This window comes from Thunnus maccoyii, chromosome 18 (genome assembly GCF_910596095.1).
Source record: "Thunnus maccoyii chromosome 18, fThuMac1.1, whole genome shotgun sequence".
In the NCBI taxonomy this organism is placed as follows: domain Eukaryota; kingdom Metazoa; phylum Chordata; class Actinopteri; order Scombriformes; family Scombridae; genus Thunnus; species Thunnus maccoyii.
In genome coordinates, this window is record NC_056550.1 from 27,919,018 (window position 1) to 27,934,198 (window position 15,181).

The 15,181-nt window shown below is 35.0% G+C and overlaps 2 protein-coding genes across 2 annotated transcripts in view; one reads left to right on the top strand and one right to left on the bottom strand.

Annotated features, from left to right (window-relative positions):
* The first annotated feature begins 347 nt into the window (after positions 1-347).
* Positions 348-10,569, top strand: jmjd8 (jumonji domain containing 8). Its single transcript, XM_042393388.1, has 9 exons — positions 348-668; positions 2,238-2,333; positions 4,146-4,194; positions 5,629-5,725; positions 6,398-6,466; positions 7,623-7,742; positions 8,052-8,119; positions 8,252-8,386; positions 9,973-10,569. The coding sequence occupies exons 1-9, from the start codon at positions 565-567 to the stop codon at positions 10,051-10,053; spliced, it is 819 nt and encodes a 272-aa protein (XP_042249322.1). The 5' UTR covers positions 348-564; the 3' UTR covers positions 10,054-10,569.
* Positions 10,570-12,388: 1,819 nt separating this feature from the next.
* Positions 12,389-15,181, bottom strand: part of LOC121884518 (E3 ubiquitin-protein ligase CHIP-like) — a 9,970-nt gene continuing 7,177 nt past the window's right edge. The window contains exon 8 of the mRNA XM_042393378.1: positions 12,389-14,988. Coding sequence (XP_042249312.1) covers positions 14,863-14,988 — 126 coding nt within the window. The 3' untranslated portion in view covers positions 12,389-14,862. The remainder of the gene's footprint in view (positions 14,989-15,181) is intronic.

Below are 15,181 nucleotides of genomic sequence, written 5' to 3' on the forward strand. Positions count from 1 at the left end.
TTTTAACCTTTATTTAACCAGGAAGTCCTTTGACATTAAAATCTCTTTTTGGAGGGAGACCTGGCCAAGACAGCACATCATTACAAGGTTACAAACACTATAGAATAGAACAAATGTCCAATTATTGCAGGTTTAACTTATTTATTTGTTTATCACTTTTCATACAGTAGTTGTAACTCAAGGTGCTTTACACATAAGAAAAACATTAAAAATACTGAAAATACATTAAAAACAGAAACATTAAGAATAAAACATGAAAACACATTAAAAATGAGACATTAAAGTGCACAAAGTGCAATAAACAGACATAGGTAGATGTTGGGGGGAAGTTAGTGAAAGGCCAGTTTGTACAGGTAAGTTTTTACTAACCTAATGGTGAAGAGTTCATAGTTCCCATGTTTCCTGAACGCAACACACGTTATGTGGTGTTTTCTGATTGGATGTTTTACAGGAAGCGAGAAGGCTCTCCATGCTTTGCGATTATACCAGATATCCACTCAGATGGACAGTACAGTATTTTCTATCGAGCTGAGTTAAACTGAGGTTCAGTGGATACAGTTTTGAATGGAAACTATCACGTTTTTATTCCTCGCGTGCTCTCAGGTAGCTCTGACGTGTGTCCTCGTGTTACTGAAGGCAGAGCAGCTGTCAGCTGACGGAGGCGGCTGGTGAGTCCACAACACTGGACCTATACACACATATGTTTGTGAGATTATTTTAAAATATTAGTCTCCAATTTAGATGTTTATATTTTACTTCAACATGTATTGTACCAGTCGCACAATGTTGCTAAATTAACCCAAAAACCTGCTGACTGACTGAACCTCAAACCAAACTGCATTTAAAATTCTGTCAATTTAACGTTTATGAGCAACTTTGCACAATTAAAACCAGCAGTGGAAGAAGTACTCAGATACTTTACTGCAGTAAAAGTACCGATACAACAACATAAAAATACTCAAGTAAAAGTCCTGCATGAAAAATCCTACTACAGTAAAAGTACATAAGTATTATGAGCTTGATGTAGTTAAAGTATTGCAGTAAAAGTACATAAGTATTATGAGCTTGATGTAGTTAAAGTATTGCAGTAAAAGTACATAAGTATTATGAGCTTGATGTAGTTAAAGTATTGCAGTAAAAGTAGTGGTTTGGTCCCTCTGACTGATATATTATTATATATGACATCATTAGATTATTAATAGTGAAGCATCAGTGTTAGAGCAGCATGTTACTGTTGTAGCTGCTGGAGGTGGAGCTAGTTTACACTACTTTATATACAGTTAGCTAGTTTAGTCCAGTGGTTCCCAACCTAGGGGTCGGGCCCCTCCAAAGGGTCAGCAGATAAATCTGAGGGGTGGTGAGATGATTAATGGGAGAGGAAAGAAGAAAAACAGTTTTTGGACTTTTTCTCTAATCATTGATTTTTGCTGAAATATTGGATCATTTGAACATTTATTGAAATGAAAGCATGTGAGAAGTTTAGAGGGAAAAATCACTATTTGGTGGAGCTGTTAACAACTCATAGACATGTGAAATGTGACCCCGACTACACACTGCTTTTTGTAAGACGTCAAAAGACAAAAAGGTTGGAAACCACTGGTTTCATCTTTAACAATGTGTTGTATTTTAAAAGCTTGTTATATTATCCATTGTGTCAAATCTTCATCTGAAAAGTAACTAAAGCTGTCAAATAAATGTAGTGGAGTAGAAAGTACAATATTTCCCTCTGAAATGTAGAAAGTAGCATCACATGGAAATACTCAAGTAAAGGATAAAAAAATAAATATGATGAAAATGCTTGAAAGATAAAATACCCCTGAATCAGCCCGGAACCTGCTGTCTGACTGAAACTTCATTTAAAATTCTGTCAATTAAACATTTACCTTGTTAAAGGCACATTTACACACATCAGAGAGCTTCTGAATCGCCAGCAGGAACTTTATAACTCAAGTCAGAGAAACTGAAAAATAAAAAAATTAATGTGATAAAAATGTTTAATGATAAAATACATACAGATTATTTGACACATGCTGGTTGGGATTTAACATTATTCTCTCTGCACTGTTTAGCTATAAAATAAAGAAAAAAGGAAGTGAAGTATTGTATTAATAGTGATCAGTACATAGAGTCAAATGTCACTATTAAAATATTTTTTGCCATTTTCATGCACATGTGATCAGATTATAAAACGACAGTGAAGTTAACTTGATGTAATCTGAGCGTCTGTCTGTGTTCAGGTCATTAAACTCAGATTACAGATTAAACGATGAAGGTCCTTGTAACATCGACGTGTTGGACGGCTCTTCAATCTCACATCGGGAGTTCATCGAAAGGTAAGTATGACGATTATCAATCAACCAAACTTTATTTAAACTTCATTAAGAACCATGTGACACAGAACCAGACATCGATTTCAGTACCGTTATAGTGGATAAAAAATGAAATGAAGATCAGTAAAGTTTAAGATCTAAAATGTGCAATAATTTAATAATTTAATCACACATTGAGATAAATTAGAAAACATGAAATGTCAACAAAGAAAACTAGGATACAATAAAAAAAAGCATTAAAAATGACCAATAATTATAATGAGTTAATGGTAATAGTAAAAGATAAATAAATAAATAAAAAATTACAGGTGACTTGACAAGTTAATAATAAAACAATACAAATACAAACAGTAAAATTAAATTAAATACATTTTGAAATAACAGTCAGATATGTTAAAAGTTACCTGTAGATCAGATGATCTACTTTTAGTTAATTAAGTAATTTATATTGAATTATATTGAAATATTTGGTAACACTTTCTATGACGCTCATGTCTATAACACAGTATAAACATACTTATAATGTGTTATAATCTGCTTATGGCACTGTATAATTATAGTTATAAGCATAAATATTCATAATAATCATAACACATTATAAAGCATTTATAATGTCTTATAAGGTCAAGTATCATAATACTTCATAATTATTGGTCACTCACTGACATTTGTGTGTTATAATTCTCATAGTTGTAATACATTATAATCACTTAAGTGTTTTTAAGGAGTCACTTTTGTTGTTCAAATGTTTACATGAAGTAAAATATACAGCTAGAGGTGAAGTAGAAATAGTTTCAGGTTTTATCTATAATTTGAGTCTTTGGAGTCAGTTTTTTGGGTAAATATCACATTAGTGAAATGTAAATGTTTATCATTCAATTCTGTTATGACCCGTTTAACAAATAAATAACTTTTACAACATTTTGTGTTGCTCTTGCATGAAATTTAATGATTTTTTTTCCACTTAAAGCAAACAATGACCACTTATAATGACTTATAATCACATTGTAATGCATGATAACAGTGGTTGAAATGCATTATAAAATGATGATGACAGTTAAAACACACTATGATCCTTTCAATAAATGTCAGTGAGTGACCAGCAAAACAATTGACCTTATAAGTCATTATAAAATACTTTAAACTGTGTTATGATTATTGTTATAAAGCATTATGAATATTTATGAGAGCTTATAACTATAATTATACCATAACTATAAGCAGATTATAACACATTATAAGTATGTTTATACTGCGTTTTAGACACGGGCGTCATAGAAAGTGTCACCAAATATTTGGTTCCTGCCGGGCGCCATTATTGTTTTGTTTGTACTGTGTAATTCATGATCAATAAAGTCAATAAGTCAAATGTTAAAGTGAAAAAATAAAAACAATAAAATGGATAAAAGGCAAAAAAATGCCAAACAGATAAACACAGCAATCTATTGATATATTAACAAAATATAACTTATGATATGAGACGAGCTGTAATTTAGGTTATTATAATAAAGCAGGTTATAGGATAAATATGTTTACAAGCAGCAGTACAGGTCGCTTCTAGCTGAGCAAAATTAATTGATTAGCAATAAGGCGGGTTAATATCCTCTCAGAAATATGATCACTCATCATATATCAGTATTAAAGTATTATCATATGTCAATATTCAAACTACCTTCACTTCTCTTCACCCGACAGCAGAATTTAATCAGTTAACGAGGATTAACGACGAGTCACATGTTCTAAATGAATGATTTAATAAAAACATGCCGGGTGATGCCACATGTATGTTAATAAAATGTTTATTTCTGTCCCCAGATACGCGTACAGCAGACCGGTCATCCTCAGAGGTCTGACTGATAACTCGGTACGTATTGATTACACAGACACTGATGATTGATTCCTGTTTTCCTGTTCAGGTCTTATAGTCTCTGCCTCTTGATCATTTTATTATTACGCTGATCTCGTTATATTCAATTATTATTATTCTGTGAATAAATTCTGTGGCTTCATTTTCTTGGTGAACCTTTTATATAAAATATGACATCACATGTTTATGTTTGAACTGTAATATTCTCCTTTATTAAATGTTTGTATTTCAAACAGGACAAAAGAAATTAATTTTAAAATTTTATATAACAATTACACTTAACATATAAAGTGCAATTGTAATTTATATTAACATATAAATAATAAATTATGTAATAAGACCATTTAAAAGCTTACCGACATCAACGATAAGTAAAATTAAATAAAATACATTTTGTTATACGGAGCCAGAAAATGTTGTTATCATTTCCCTTCATGATGCAGATTCTGTAGAATATAAATGAATGTTGCAATGATGATGATACGATTAAGCTATTTGTGTTTTATTGTAAAGTACAAAACTCTTAATAAATAAATAAATAAATAAATTAATTAAATTAAATTAAAAAAATAATAAATACATTTTACGTACGCAGAGCAAATTTCTTCAAGTCTTCACTCAATATAAACGTCTCTCTACAATTTTGAGGTACTTGTACTTTACTTGAGTATTTCCATGTGATGCTACTTTCTACATTTCAGAGGGAAATATTGTACTTTCTACTCCACTACATTTATTTGACAGCTTTAGTTACTTTTCAGATGAAGATTTGACACAATGGATAATATAACAAGCTTTTAAAATACAACACATTGTTAAAGATGAAACCAGTGGTTTCCAACCTTTTTGGCTTTTGACGTCTTACAAAAAGCAGTGTGTAGTCGGGGTCACATTTCACATGTCTATGAGTTGTTAACAGCTCCACCAAATAGTGATTTTTCCCTCTAAACTTCTCACATGCTTTCATTTCAATAAATGTTCAAATGATCCAATATTTCAGCAAAAATCAAAGATTAGAGAAAAAGTCCAAAAACTGAAAACAGATTTGTGTATCAGAACTTTGTTTTTTCTTCTTTCCTCTCCCATTAATCATCTCACCACCCCTCAGATTTATCTGCTGACCCTTTGGAGGGGCCCGACCCCTAGGTTGGGAACCACTGGACTAAACTAGCTAACTGTATATAAAGTAGTGTAAACTAGCTCCACCTCCAGCAGCTACAACAGTAACATGCTGCTCTAACACTGATGCTTCACTATTAATAATCTAATGATGTCATATATAATAATATATCAGTCAGAGGGACTCTCATTAATCATCATGGTAAGGAAAGGATCTGAATACTTCTTCCACTGCTGCTGTCTGAATACATTCAGTCTGCTCTGTTAAATAAATACTGGAGTTAAAAAAATAATATGTTGACTTTGTTTTAGAAATTCAGGTTTTTGTGCTCCAAGTCAAGTTTACTGGAAGAATATGGCGACCGGAGAGTTCGGCTCAGTACAGCGAACACTTACTCCTACAGGAAAGGTACGACGTCAACACCCGTCATGCTCCTGTTGTTTCTGTCTTTATTAGGGTTCCCATTAACACCAGTATAAGCATCAGCTGTTCTTCCTCCACACATACAATCATACATACACTCTATAACCTCATAAACACAAACTAATCAGCTCATTGAGTTAAATGTCATTATTTCACCAGGACATTAAATTATAAATCAATCACAATTCAAGAATCTATAGCAAACTTTTTTCTTTCTTCATATAAACAATCATTCTTACTAAACATAAAACATTGTCCTTAAATTATCTATTTATCCATCCTGCACTTTCACACATTTAATTCCAAGAAGAAACATATTAAAATACATTTCTAATTCTCTTCATAGGAGTGATTTCTACTTTCACTCAGGTTTATATTTTATTTCTTACACACACCAAAGTTTGAACAGAGTAGTTTAGTATTTTCAGAGTAGTGCATGTAGAACAACCAGCCCTATAAACATGTTGATAATCAGTGTTTAAGTTGTTAAGATTAAAATAAGTTTGTATTTGTTCAGATATAATTCTCAGCAGCTGGTAACAAACTCAGGGTTTGTTGTGATAATCCGTAGTAAACTTTGGGCTCTGCCTGATTTTTATTTTTATTTTGTTGACTCTTAAACAATCTGCTTGACTCATTGTAATGTATTTATTCCAGTGGACGTCCCTTTCAGAGAGTATGTGGAGATGCTACTGAGGCCTCAGTCTGTCGACGCTCTCGGCAGCGGTGAGTAAAACGCTCGGAAACCGTTTATAGGGTTTATATCAGAGGTTTTCAAACTGAGACGCGGAGGGAGAGACTCCTTCTACGAGCCATAACTTCCAGAGGAAATGATCATCTCTGATGTGCAAACCTCCTTAAATCTGCTTGAAGTCATAGAAAAAATAAGTTCCCTACAACTGCAGAACTTGGCTGAGAATCATCACATTTTAAAGTTTTCTTCAGTATCAAAGTAAACCAGTGACAGTTCATTAACTGTTGTTTTAACTCTGTAACTAATACTACAGTACTGCTTATACTACTAGCTAGTACTACTACTACTACTACTACTACTACTACTACTACTATTATACTGCAGTACTGTACTAATACTACAGTACTGCTTATACTACTAGCTAGTACTACTACTACTACTACTACTACTACTACTACTACTACTACTACTACTACTACTACTATTATACTGCAGTACTGTACTAATACTACAGTACTGCTTATACTACTACCACTACTACTACTACTACTACTACTACTACTACTACTACTACTATTATACTGCTGTCCTTTTATGGAGCCAATTTACCAAAATGTAAACAAATATTGGCTGAAAATAAAACGAGGCTCAAGATGTATCCCGCAGCTAACTCTAGCAACATTATACTTCCTGTTTACATAAAGCCCACAAAGCATTATGGGAGCTGTAGTTCCAGAACTGAGAGCATGATCATCCCCCACATTGAAGTCAGACACGGAACAAAGAATAATAACAGGAGCGACAAAATCCATTAATATGAATATTTTTCAATATTTTATGACATCATTAATGCTCAGATTAGTTTATCCAGTTATACACATATTTATCCTGCGTTGAAAACCAGCAGACATGGAGGTGACTGTAAACGAAGGGTTTGGGGGGGGACACAGTGTCAGATTTTAAAACCTCTGCTCTATATTATTATATGGGGTGAAGAGGATGAGGAAGGTATTTTGGACACTAAACCCAGTCTGAGATAAAACAGATTATTTTCTCAGATGTTAGAAAGTTTCCCTCCAGAGTCACAGAATAACATGACCAGTAAACTCACCTTCATGTGTAAAATCAGCGGAGTGTTCCTTTAAGCTGCCAGATCATTTAAATAACTGACGTCTCCCTCGTCAACAGACACGCTGTATTTTTTTGGAGACAACAACTTCACCGAGTGGCAGAGTCTGTTCGAGCACTATGAGTCCCCGCCGTACGTGCTGCCGCGCACCAGCGGAGCGTACAGCTTCGGGATCGCAGGTGACGTTTGTTTTCATTTAAAAGAACCAAAAATTTACAGCCGCTTGCTTGTCAAACTGTGTTTTACAGCCTCTTTCATACGTGTTAGTGCAATTCAAAGTGTTTCACAGCTGATATAAGACAGTACAAACATAAACAGACCAACAATTTGAGACTAATGCACATAAGAAACAGAAAACAACAATAAAACACAAAGTAAGTTTTGCAGGTTTTTGGTCATAAACCAAAGAACTTGACAAATTAAATATGTTTATTTGACCTGATGGTGGCGCTGGATGAACGTCAGACGATCTACTTTTCCCTCCTCAGGCCCTGGAACAGGAGTTCCCTTTCACTGGCACGGCCCGGGTTACTCTGAGGTCATCTATGGCAGGAAGGTAAAAACAATTCATTTAATTTAGTGATGAACTGGTCAATAATCTGGAGTCAAGTGAGATAAAAGTCACAGTTTGAGCATCATCATGAAGCTGTTACACAAATCCCAGAATAATTCAGTGTTCCTCACACAGCGCTGGTTCCTCTACCCGCCTGATATGGAGCCTCATTTCCACCCGAACCGCACCACCCTGTCCTGGGTGACGGAGACCTACCCCAACCTGCCGGAGGACGAGGCTCCGCTGGAGTGCACCATCCGACCCGGAGAGGTAACGACATTTTCTTCTTCTTCTTCTTCTTCTTCTTTTGTCCTTTCTGTTAATCTTTCACAAGACTGTGATCTCACTTTACAGAGTCCAACTGTTGGATGTGATTGTGATGAAATAGAATTTGTTTTGATCAATAAAGTCAGTGTGTTGAGCTTCAGGGCCACCGTACAAAAGTGTGATTATGTCACACGACTGGAGACACAAACAGAAGGAATAAAAGCAGTAATGCAAGTAGCGTTAAAACGGGGAGAGACTTCATCAGTGTGGAAGAAGTTTAGTTGCAGAAGATCAGATGTACAACAAACATTAACCCTTAGGTGTCTGTTTCAGGAAGTCGTGACATAAAAACAAAGTCGCATTAAGTTTTGCTGTCAACTTCTGTCGAAGGTGCTGGCTTGAAACTGTGTGCCGGTTTTTGTTTGGTGTTGATAAACCAGTAAAAACGGAGATACGTTGATATAAAAATCATCATCATCATCATCAAGCGTGCGAGATCAGACGGGGCAGACGTCGCATTTATTTTATATCTTCGTCATTTTTTTGTCGTATGACGGAACGGAAAAAAATGCTCGAATCTGCTGATCGTGCTCCACAGATTCAACATTTCAGGAAGGGAGCCAAGTCAAGGGGAAGACGCTGATGATTGAGCTCATTGTTGGAATCAGAGAGCAACAACTGGTTGGGTTGAGCTTTTTCTCTCAACCCAACCGGTTTGAGAGAGGGGGGAGTGGGGAGAGAGACACAGAGAAGCATCATAACAACAATAATAACAATAACAGAGATAATAATAATAATAGAGATATGATAGTGGCACAGCTGAAAAAGAAAAAAAAAAACGCCTATGGCTACCGATGCTTTTTGTTGTAAATAGTTCTCTATAGTTTGATTTGATCTCAGTGTTGCCTTTACATATTATATTTGTACTATTTGGGAACCTCACTACACTCTGGGAATGCAAGACCTGTAATATAGTTCTGTGTCTAATAGTTTACATCAACTTTTTGATGTAAATAGATGTATATGGATTGATTTTTATCTCAGTGTTACTATTATATGTTCACATTTGCAACCTTTAAAATGCTTTATTGAACATGTTTATGTTTCTTATAGTGAAAATACCACAATTTTTCAAATCGGATTTTATGTATTTTGTGTGTTTTTTGGTCCAATATGATGATATAGTATGTCAAAGTGAAACAATAATTGTCTGGTCATATAGGTGATGTTGTGCTGAAAAAAAAGGTACCAAACATTGGCATGTTTAACATTTTTCAAAGTGATAAAATCACTGAAAATGGCCAAAATAGCCCAAGACTCCTAAGGGTTAACATGTAAGAAGTGCAACGAGACTGTAACAACAAAAGGAGGCAATAAAACAAACTTATCTCACCACCTCAAGCAGAAGCAAGCGGCTGAGTACGAGGAATATTTTGTCATATCGTCACAGAAATACCCTGAAATATCGTGATATTATTTTAAAGAAAGACGTCATGACTCACATCTGTCCAGAGTTTACAGAAGTTAACAGGAGAGTTTTCTTGAAGGAGCGTGAAGCGTTTTTTTTGTTGTTGTTGTTTTTCTAACAGGTGCTGTATTTCCCGGACCGCTGGTGGCACGCCACTCTCAACCTGGACACCAGCGTTTTTATCTCCACCTTCCTGGGCTGAGCTTCCTGTTCAGCCGCTCTGCTTTTCATCACAGACTTCGTCTTCCAGAGCAGGCTGACGGCGGGAAAAAACAGACTCAAATACGGATTGAATTTGATATTTCAGCAGGACGATTGTTTTAATTAAGAGTCGGATGATATTTTAATCTGAAGTGATGCAGATATTTAATTCCAGCACAGTTACATTCCAGGTGAACAGTTTGGAAACAGTCCTTATTTTTCTGTCTTTAATGAAACCATGCTTTCTAATAATAATAATAATAATTATAATTCTATGTTATTAAAGACCAAAGCAGGAAAAAGAGACGAACCAGATGTTGCAGATCAGAGGAAAACATGTTTTAATTATGTGTAACTTAATTTATAAATGAGATGTGAAGATCATTTTCAGATGGAAATATATTGGTGTTGTGTCATCATATCATCATTAAGTGATGAAGAACAAAACATCTGCTCCAGTCAGTGTTGTGTCAGCAATATGGACGCCTGCTATTAAAATGTTTTTGCAGATAACAGATCATTGTTGTGTTTCTTTGTACAGATTTTTCACTGCAACAACATCATGTGTTTAGTTTCTAAAGGTTTTTCTGTCTAAAGAAACGTTGGTCTCTGCTGCGTCTCTGTCTCAGTGTTTACATTCACTTCACTCTGTATATCATCAATCAATCAATCAATAAATCAATCAATCAGACTCTATCTGTGCAGCAGCTTCCATACAGGTTCTGACAAGCTGATAATCGGACAGAACAAATGGAAGCAGTACGGCGATACCAGTACCAAACCAGTAACCTTAAAGTGATACCAGTAGAGTACTTCATTCGATACCTTTTTCTTCTACTTCATTGAAGTGAATGGAAGCGTTCAGTTAAAACGCCACAACTTCTCCCCATCCAAATGATTTTTACACCAATACATTTTGAAAGTGCTGAAATTATCGAACTGTTAATTAAATAACTGTCCAATGAAGTATTATCACCACAGACTGTTTGGGTTGTGGCTGCTGCCGTAGTGGGACAATCACACAATAAATCGAAGAACGCTTGCAGTGATTGGCTGAGAGCAAAACCAAACAAATAGTCAGTTTTTTCTAGACGTGAGTACAAAATAGTCTCAGTTGACTGGAGGAGTTTTGTTACTTCCTGGTTCTGGGTTACTTCTGTCGATATTTTAGCGCTTAGTTGACAGTTAAACAATTTGAGACTAATGCGCATGAGAAATAAAAATTATGAAAATGTAGTAAAATAAAATAGATTTTAAAAAAAATAACTACAACAATAATAAAATGGACAGAACTAAAAATTAAAAACTAGATAATAGATTTCAACACTTTCCAGCTGCTCGGAGCAGAAAAGCTGCACTTTGTTACAACGAGCTGTAAGAGACTCACTGACTGTTTATTTATGAAGCCGTTCTGCAGCATATCTGTGCATCTTTTTGTTGACTGTGAGGTTTGAACAGAGTTTAGTAAAAGAGCTTTCATGTGTGCTGCTTCCTTTATGTGGAAACTTACAGTCACTGGTTTCTCTTAAAGCTCTGTGCATCATCATCTATCTGCTGATGTCAGGATGCTTTCTAGGAGGTTTTTAATGCGTCTAATTGCTGCCGTATCTCTTTCATTGTAGTTTTATTCATGATTTTATTACTTTATATTGACTAACGAGAGGTTTCTAAGTGTCTGCAATCACCGCAGGAGATGAAAACACAAATATTTAAACTGTCAGAAATGTTTTAAACTTCAGCAGGTTGATGCTTCACATCAGACGACCGACCGTCACGCTGCTGCTTCAGCTGAAAACCAGTTTCTGTTACGATCAGTCGTCATTAAAGTCTTTGAGAAATACACAGAAAATTAGATTTTATTGATTCAAAGCTGTAAGTGTCACATTTAAACAGACGATCATGGCTAAAATAAATGAAACTGTATCAGGCTTCATTCTGATTGATTGATCAGTTTCCAGTATGTAGTTATCACCTGATACTGATATAAGATGATCAATATATTGTACAGTATGTGCACTTGTATGGAAGATTTAAAATGCTGCACTACTACTAGAGCTGCAATGATTAGTCAATTAATGGATTAGTTGATCTACAGAGTATTTTGATAATCGAGTAATCATTTTAGTTACTTTTTAAGCAAAAATCAAAAAAAAAAAATGCAACTTTCAGTTTCTCAAATGTGAAGATTTGATGTTTTTCTTTGTCATACATGATGCAAAACACTGAAGGAGCATTTTGAACTACTGACTGACATTTTATAGATAACACAGTAAATCAGGAAAATAACCGTTAGTTGAAGCCCAAAATCAAACAAAGAAATAAAGTGAAATACACAATACACATGATTTGTATTTTATTTTATGTATGCATTAACTGTGTCATAATTAACTGAAAAACATTTGTTATTAAAGGGACAATAAATAGCTTTTTGTCTTTAATAACTGAATGAATTGATTATATTGTGACATGACGGGCGTTTTAAATCCTCCATACACTCATGGAGCTATTCAAAGGCTGTAAAACCACAAACTAACAAGATTTAACAAGAAAACTCAAGTTTTTAAAACAAGAGCACAAATTTTTGTTTTTGCACAAAGAGTTTGCAAAAAAAACAACAACAACAACAACACAGAAAAACATCTGAAAACACACGAAAATATAAAACAACAGGTTGTTCTTTAACTTCATCCAGTCACATGTTTCTCTGAATAACTGAAACACTTTCAGCCACAACAGTTTCTCTTCTTCCTGTTTGCCAGCAAACACAATTCTCCTCTTTTACAGCTGAACGAGCTGCTGGATGAACCAGTGGTGCAGATTTTTTTTATATTTATATTTATATGATCTAATTTCTTCACATGAAGTGATTATCTGATTGTAGTCGGCAGTTTGTTGATTCTCAGAGCCACAGCGTGGATTATTACATGAACTGATGATCAATACTGGTTTATTTACGAATGACAAACATCAATATTCAGACGGTTGAGTCAAATTTAAATTTAAGACTGATTTAGACTTTGCTGTTTAATTTTAAACCGCCGTTTTTGTGATTTGCGAAAAAAAAACAAACAGCTAAATCTCTTCTTCTTCTTCGTCCTCTTATCAGTTGACAAACAACAAAACTGCATCACAGTAAACATCTGCTGAGACAAATCCAGCTGATTGAATCCCTTTTATGATTGCAGCGTCATCCGATAAAATCAGCATTAATACAAGACATTTTAAAAAAAAACGATCGATTATGAAGAAAGTTTCATTAACTCTCTCTCTTCCCTCAGAGTTCCTCGGTTCAAGTGCAACAGGAGTAAAAGCTCTTTTGTTCCCTGTGCGATCACCCTGCTTCATCTGCACATGTAATTTAGCATTTTAGAGATTGTTTTGTTGTATTATTGTGTTCTGTATATTATATGTACAGGAAACATTTCTGTACTTTTTGTTTTTGACTAAACTGAACTGAACAGTCTGATAATGTTCAGTCTCCTGCTGCTCTGTGATCACCGTCACTGTTTAATGCAGCTGAATTCACAATATACAGTGTATTTTTCTGTTTCTGTTGTCAGACAACGGAACAAGAATGAAATTACGATTTAAATTCGTCTCATAAGACTAGAAAAGATTGTGCCTTTAACATCATTATCTTCTTTTAAATCACTTCTTAAAACTCATTTTTTTAGACTTTCAGTTGTGAGACTTTCACAACTTGTATAATTCTATTCTCTAAATAGATTTAATATTTATTTTTTCTATTATTTTGTTTATTTCACTATTTATTACCTTACTTTTGCTCTATTATTCTTCTTTATTCTTCTGGGCTACTGAAACGGATTCTAATTATCGATCTATATTTCTTATACTTAAAATTTTATTGTCTTTACTTATTTTATGCCTTTTAGATTTTTATCTTACGCTTGTTTTATGATTTCCTGCCTTCATTTTTATTCCTATGTCTTTTTTTGTGTAAAGATCTTTCTGAAGTGCTATACTTATAAACTTTATTATTTGATAATGACGGCAGCCCTGCAGCGTGTTCGGCTATACTAACTTAAAAAATGATCAATCGCAGCTGTCAATCAACGCCGCCAGACAACAGACATCAAATCTTATAAACGGAGCAATAATTTCCAAAATGACCACCAGCTCACTTATTAGAGGGTCTGAATTTAGAGATTGAGACCAGAATGACTCGTTGAAAACAATGATTGACTTTCTAGAGAGAAGTTTTTTGAATGGGAGTCAGTTGGAGCATCAAGCGGCTGTCGGTGTCACTTTAAAGGATTTCAGTTTCAAGACGTGGCAGCTGCTGATTGATCGTAGCGCTACGACAGAAATAAGAAAAAAAGTCTTTGAGAGCAGAGACACGTCGGCTCGTCATCCATCTGCAGCTCTGATGAAGTCATGCAAACTTCTTTTTTGGTTCAACTCCATCGTTTTGGTTTGTGTGCGTTTTTTCCCTAAACTTTATTAAAAAATGACACTTATCAAATGTCACGCCGGCCAGTGTGTTCTGTGTCATTTAATGTCGTATTCTGATTGGTTGGTTTGTAGTCGTGGGTCGTAGCAGCAGTCACATTGTGAGAATTTGCTTCTAATATCTGTCAGAATTTTACCTCAGACTGTCTTTGGTCACCAAAGCTCTAAATCATCCGTCGGTGGACGAATCTCACAGTGAGATCCACCAAAGATTTCACGTTTCTCTCACGATTGTCAACTTTTAACTCAGACAGAACAAAATAACACAGTGTGAAGGGAACTTAAGCACATGTGACTGAAAACACTGATCTGTCTTGACCTTCCTTCCTCCTCGGCTTGTTCAGTAGTCCTCCACCCATCCGTTCTCCAAAATAAACGCATCAATGACTTCCTTCATGGCCAGGTTGGGGATGAGTTGATCTTGGGTCAGTGGGCTACGCGTCACTGGGTCAAAATGGCCGACTCGCTGCAACAGAAGAACAAACACTCAGTGTTAAAATCACATATATCATCCCTTTTTGTAGTCAAAAATAATGTCAATGTCTGTTTAATGGTCTCTGGGGAAATATCAGAAATGCTCCTTTCTGTCGGAGCCAGGTTGAGGGTCGTGTCCTGTGTTGGGTTGCAGGATGCAATCAGGCTCAGTGTGACCGTCTGCT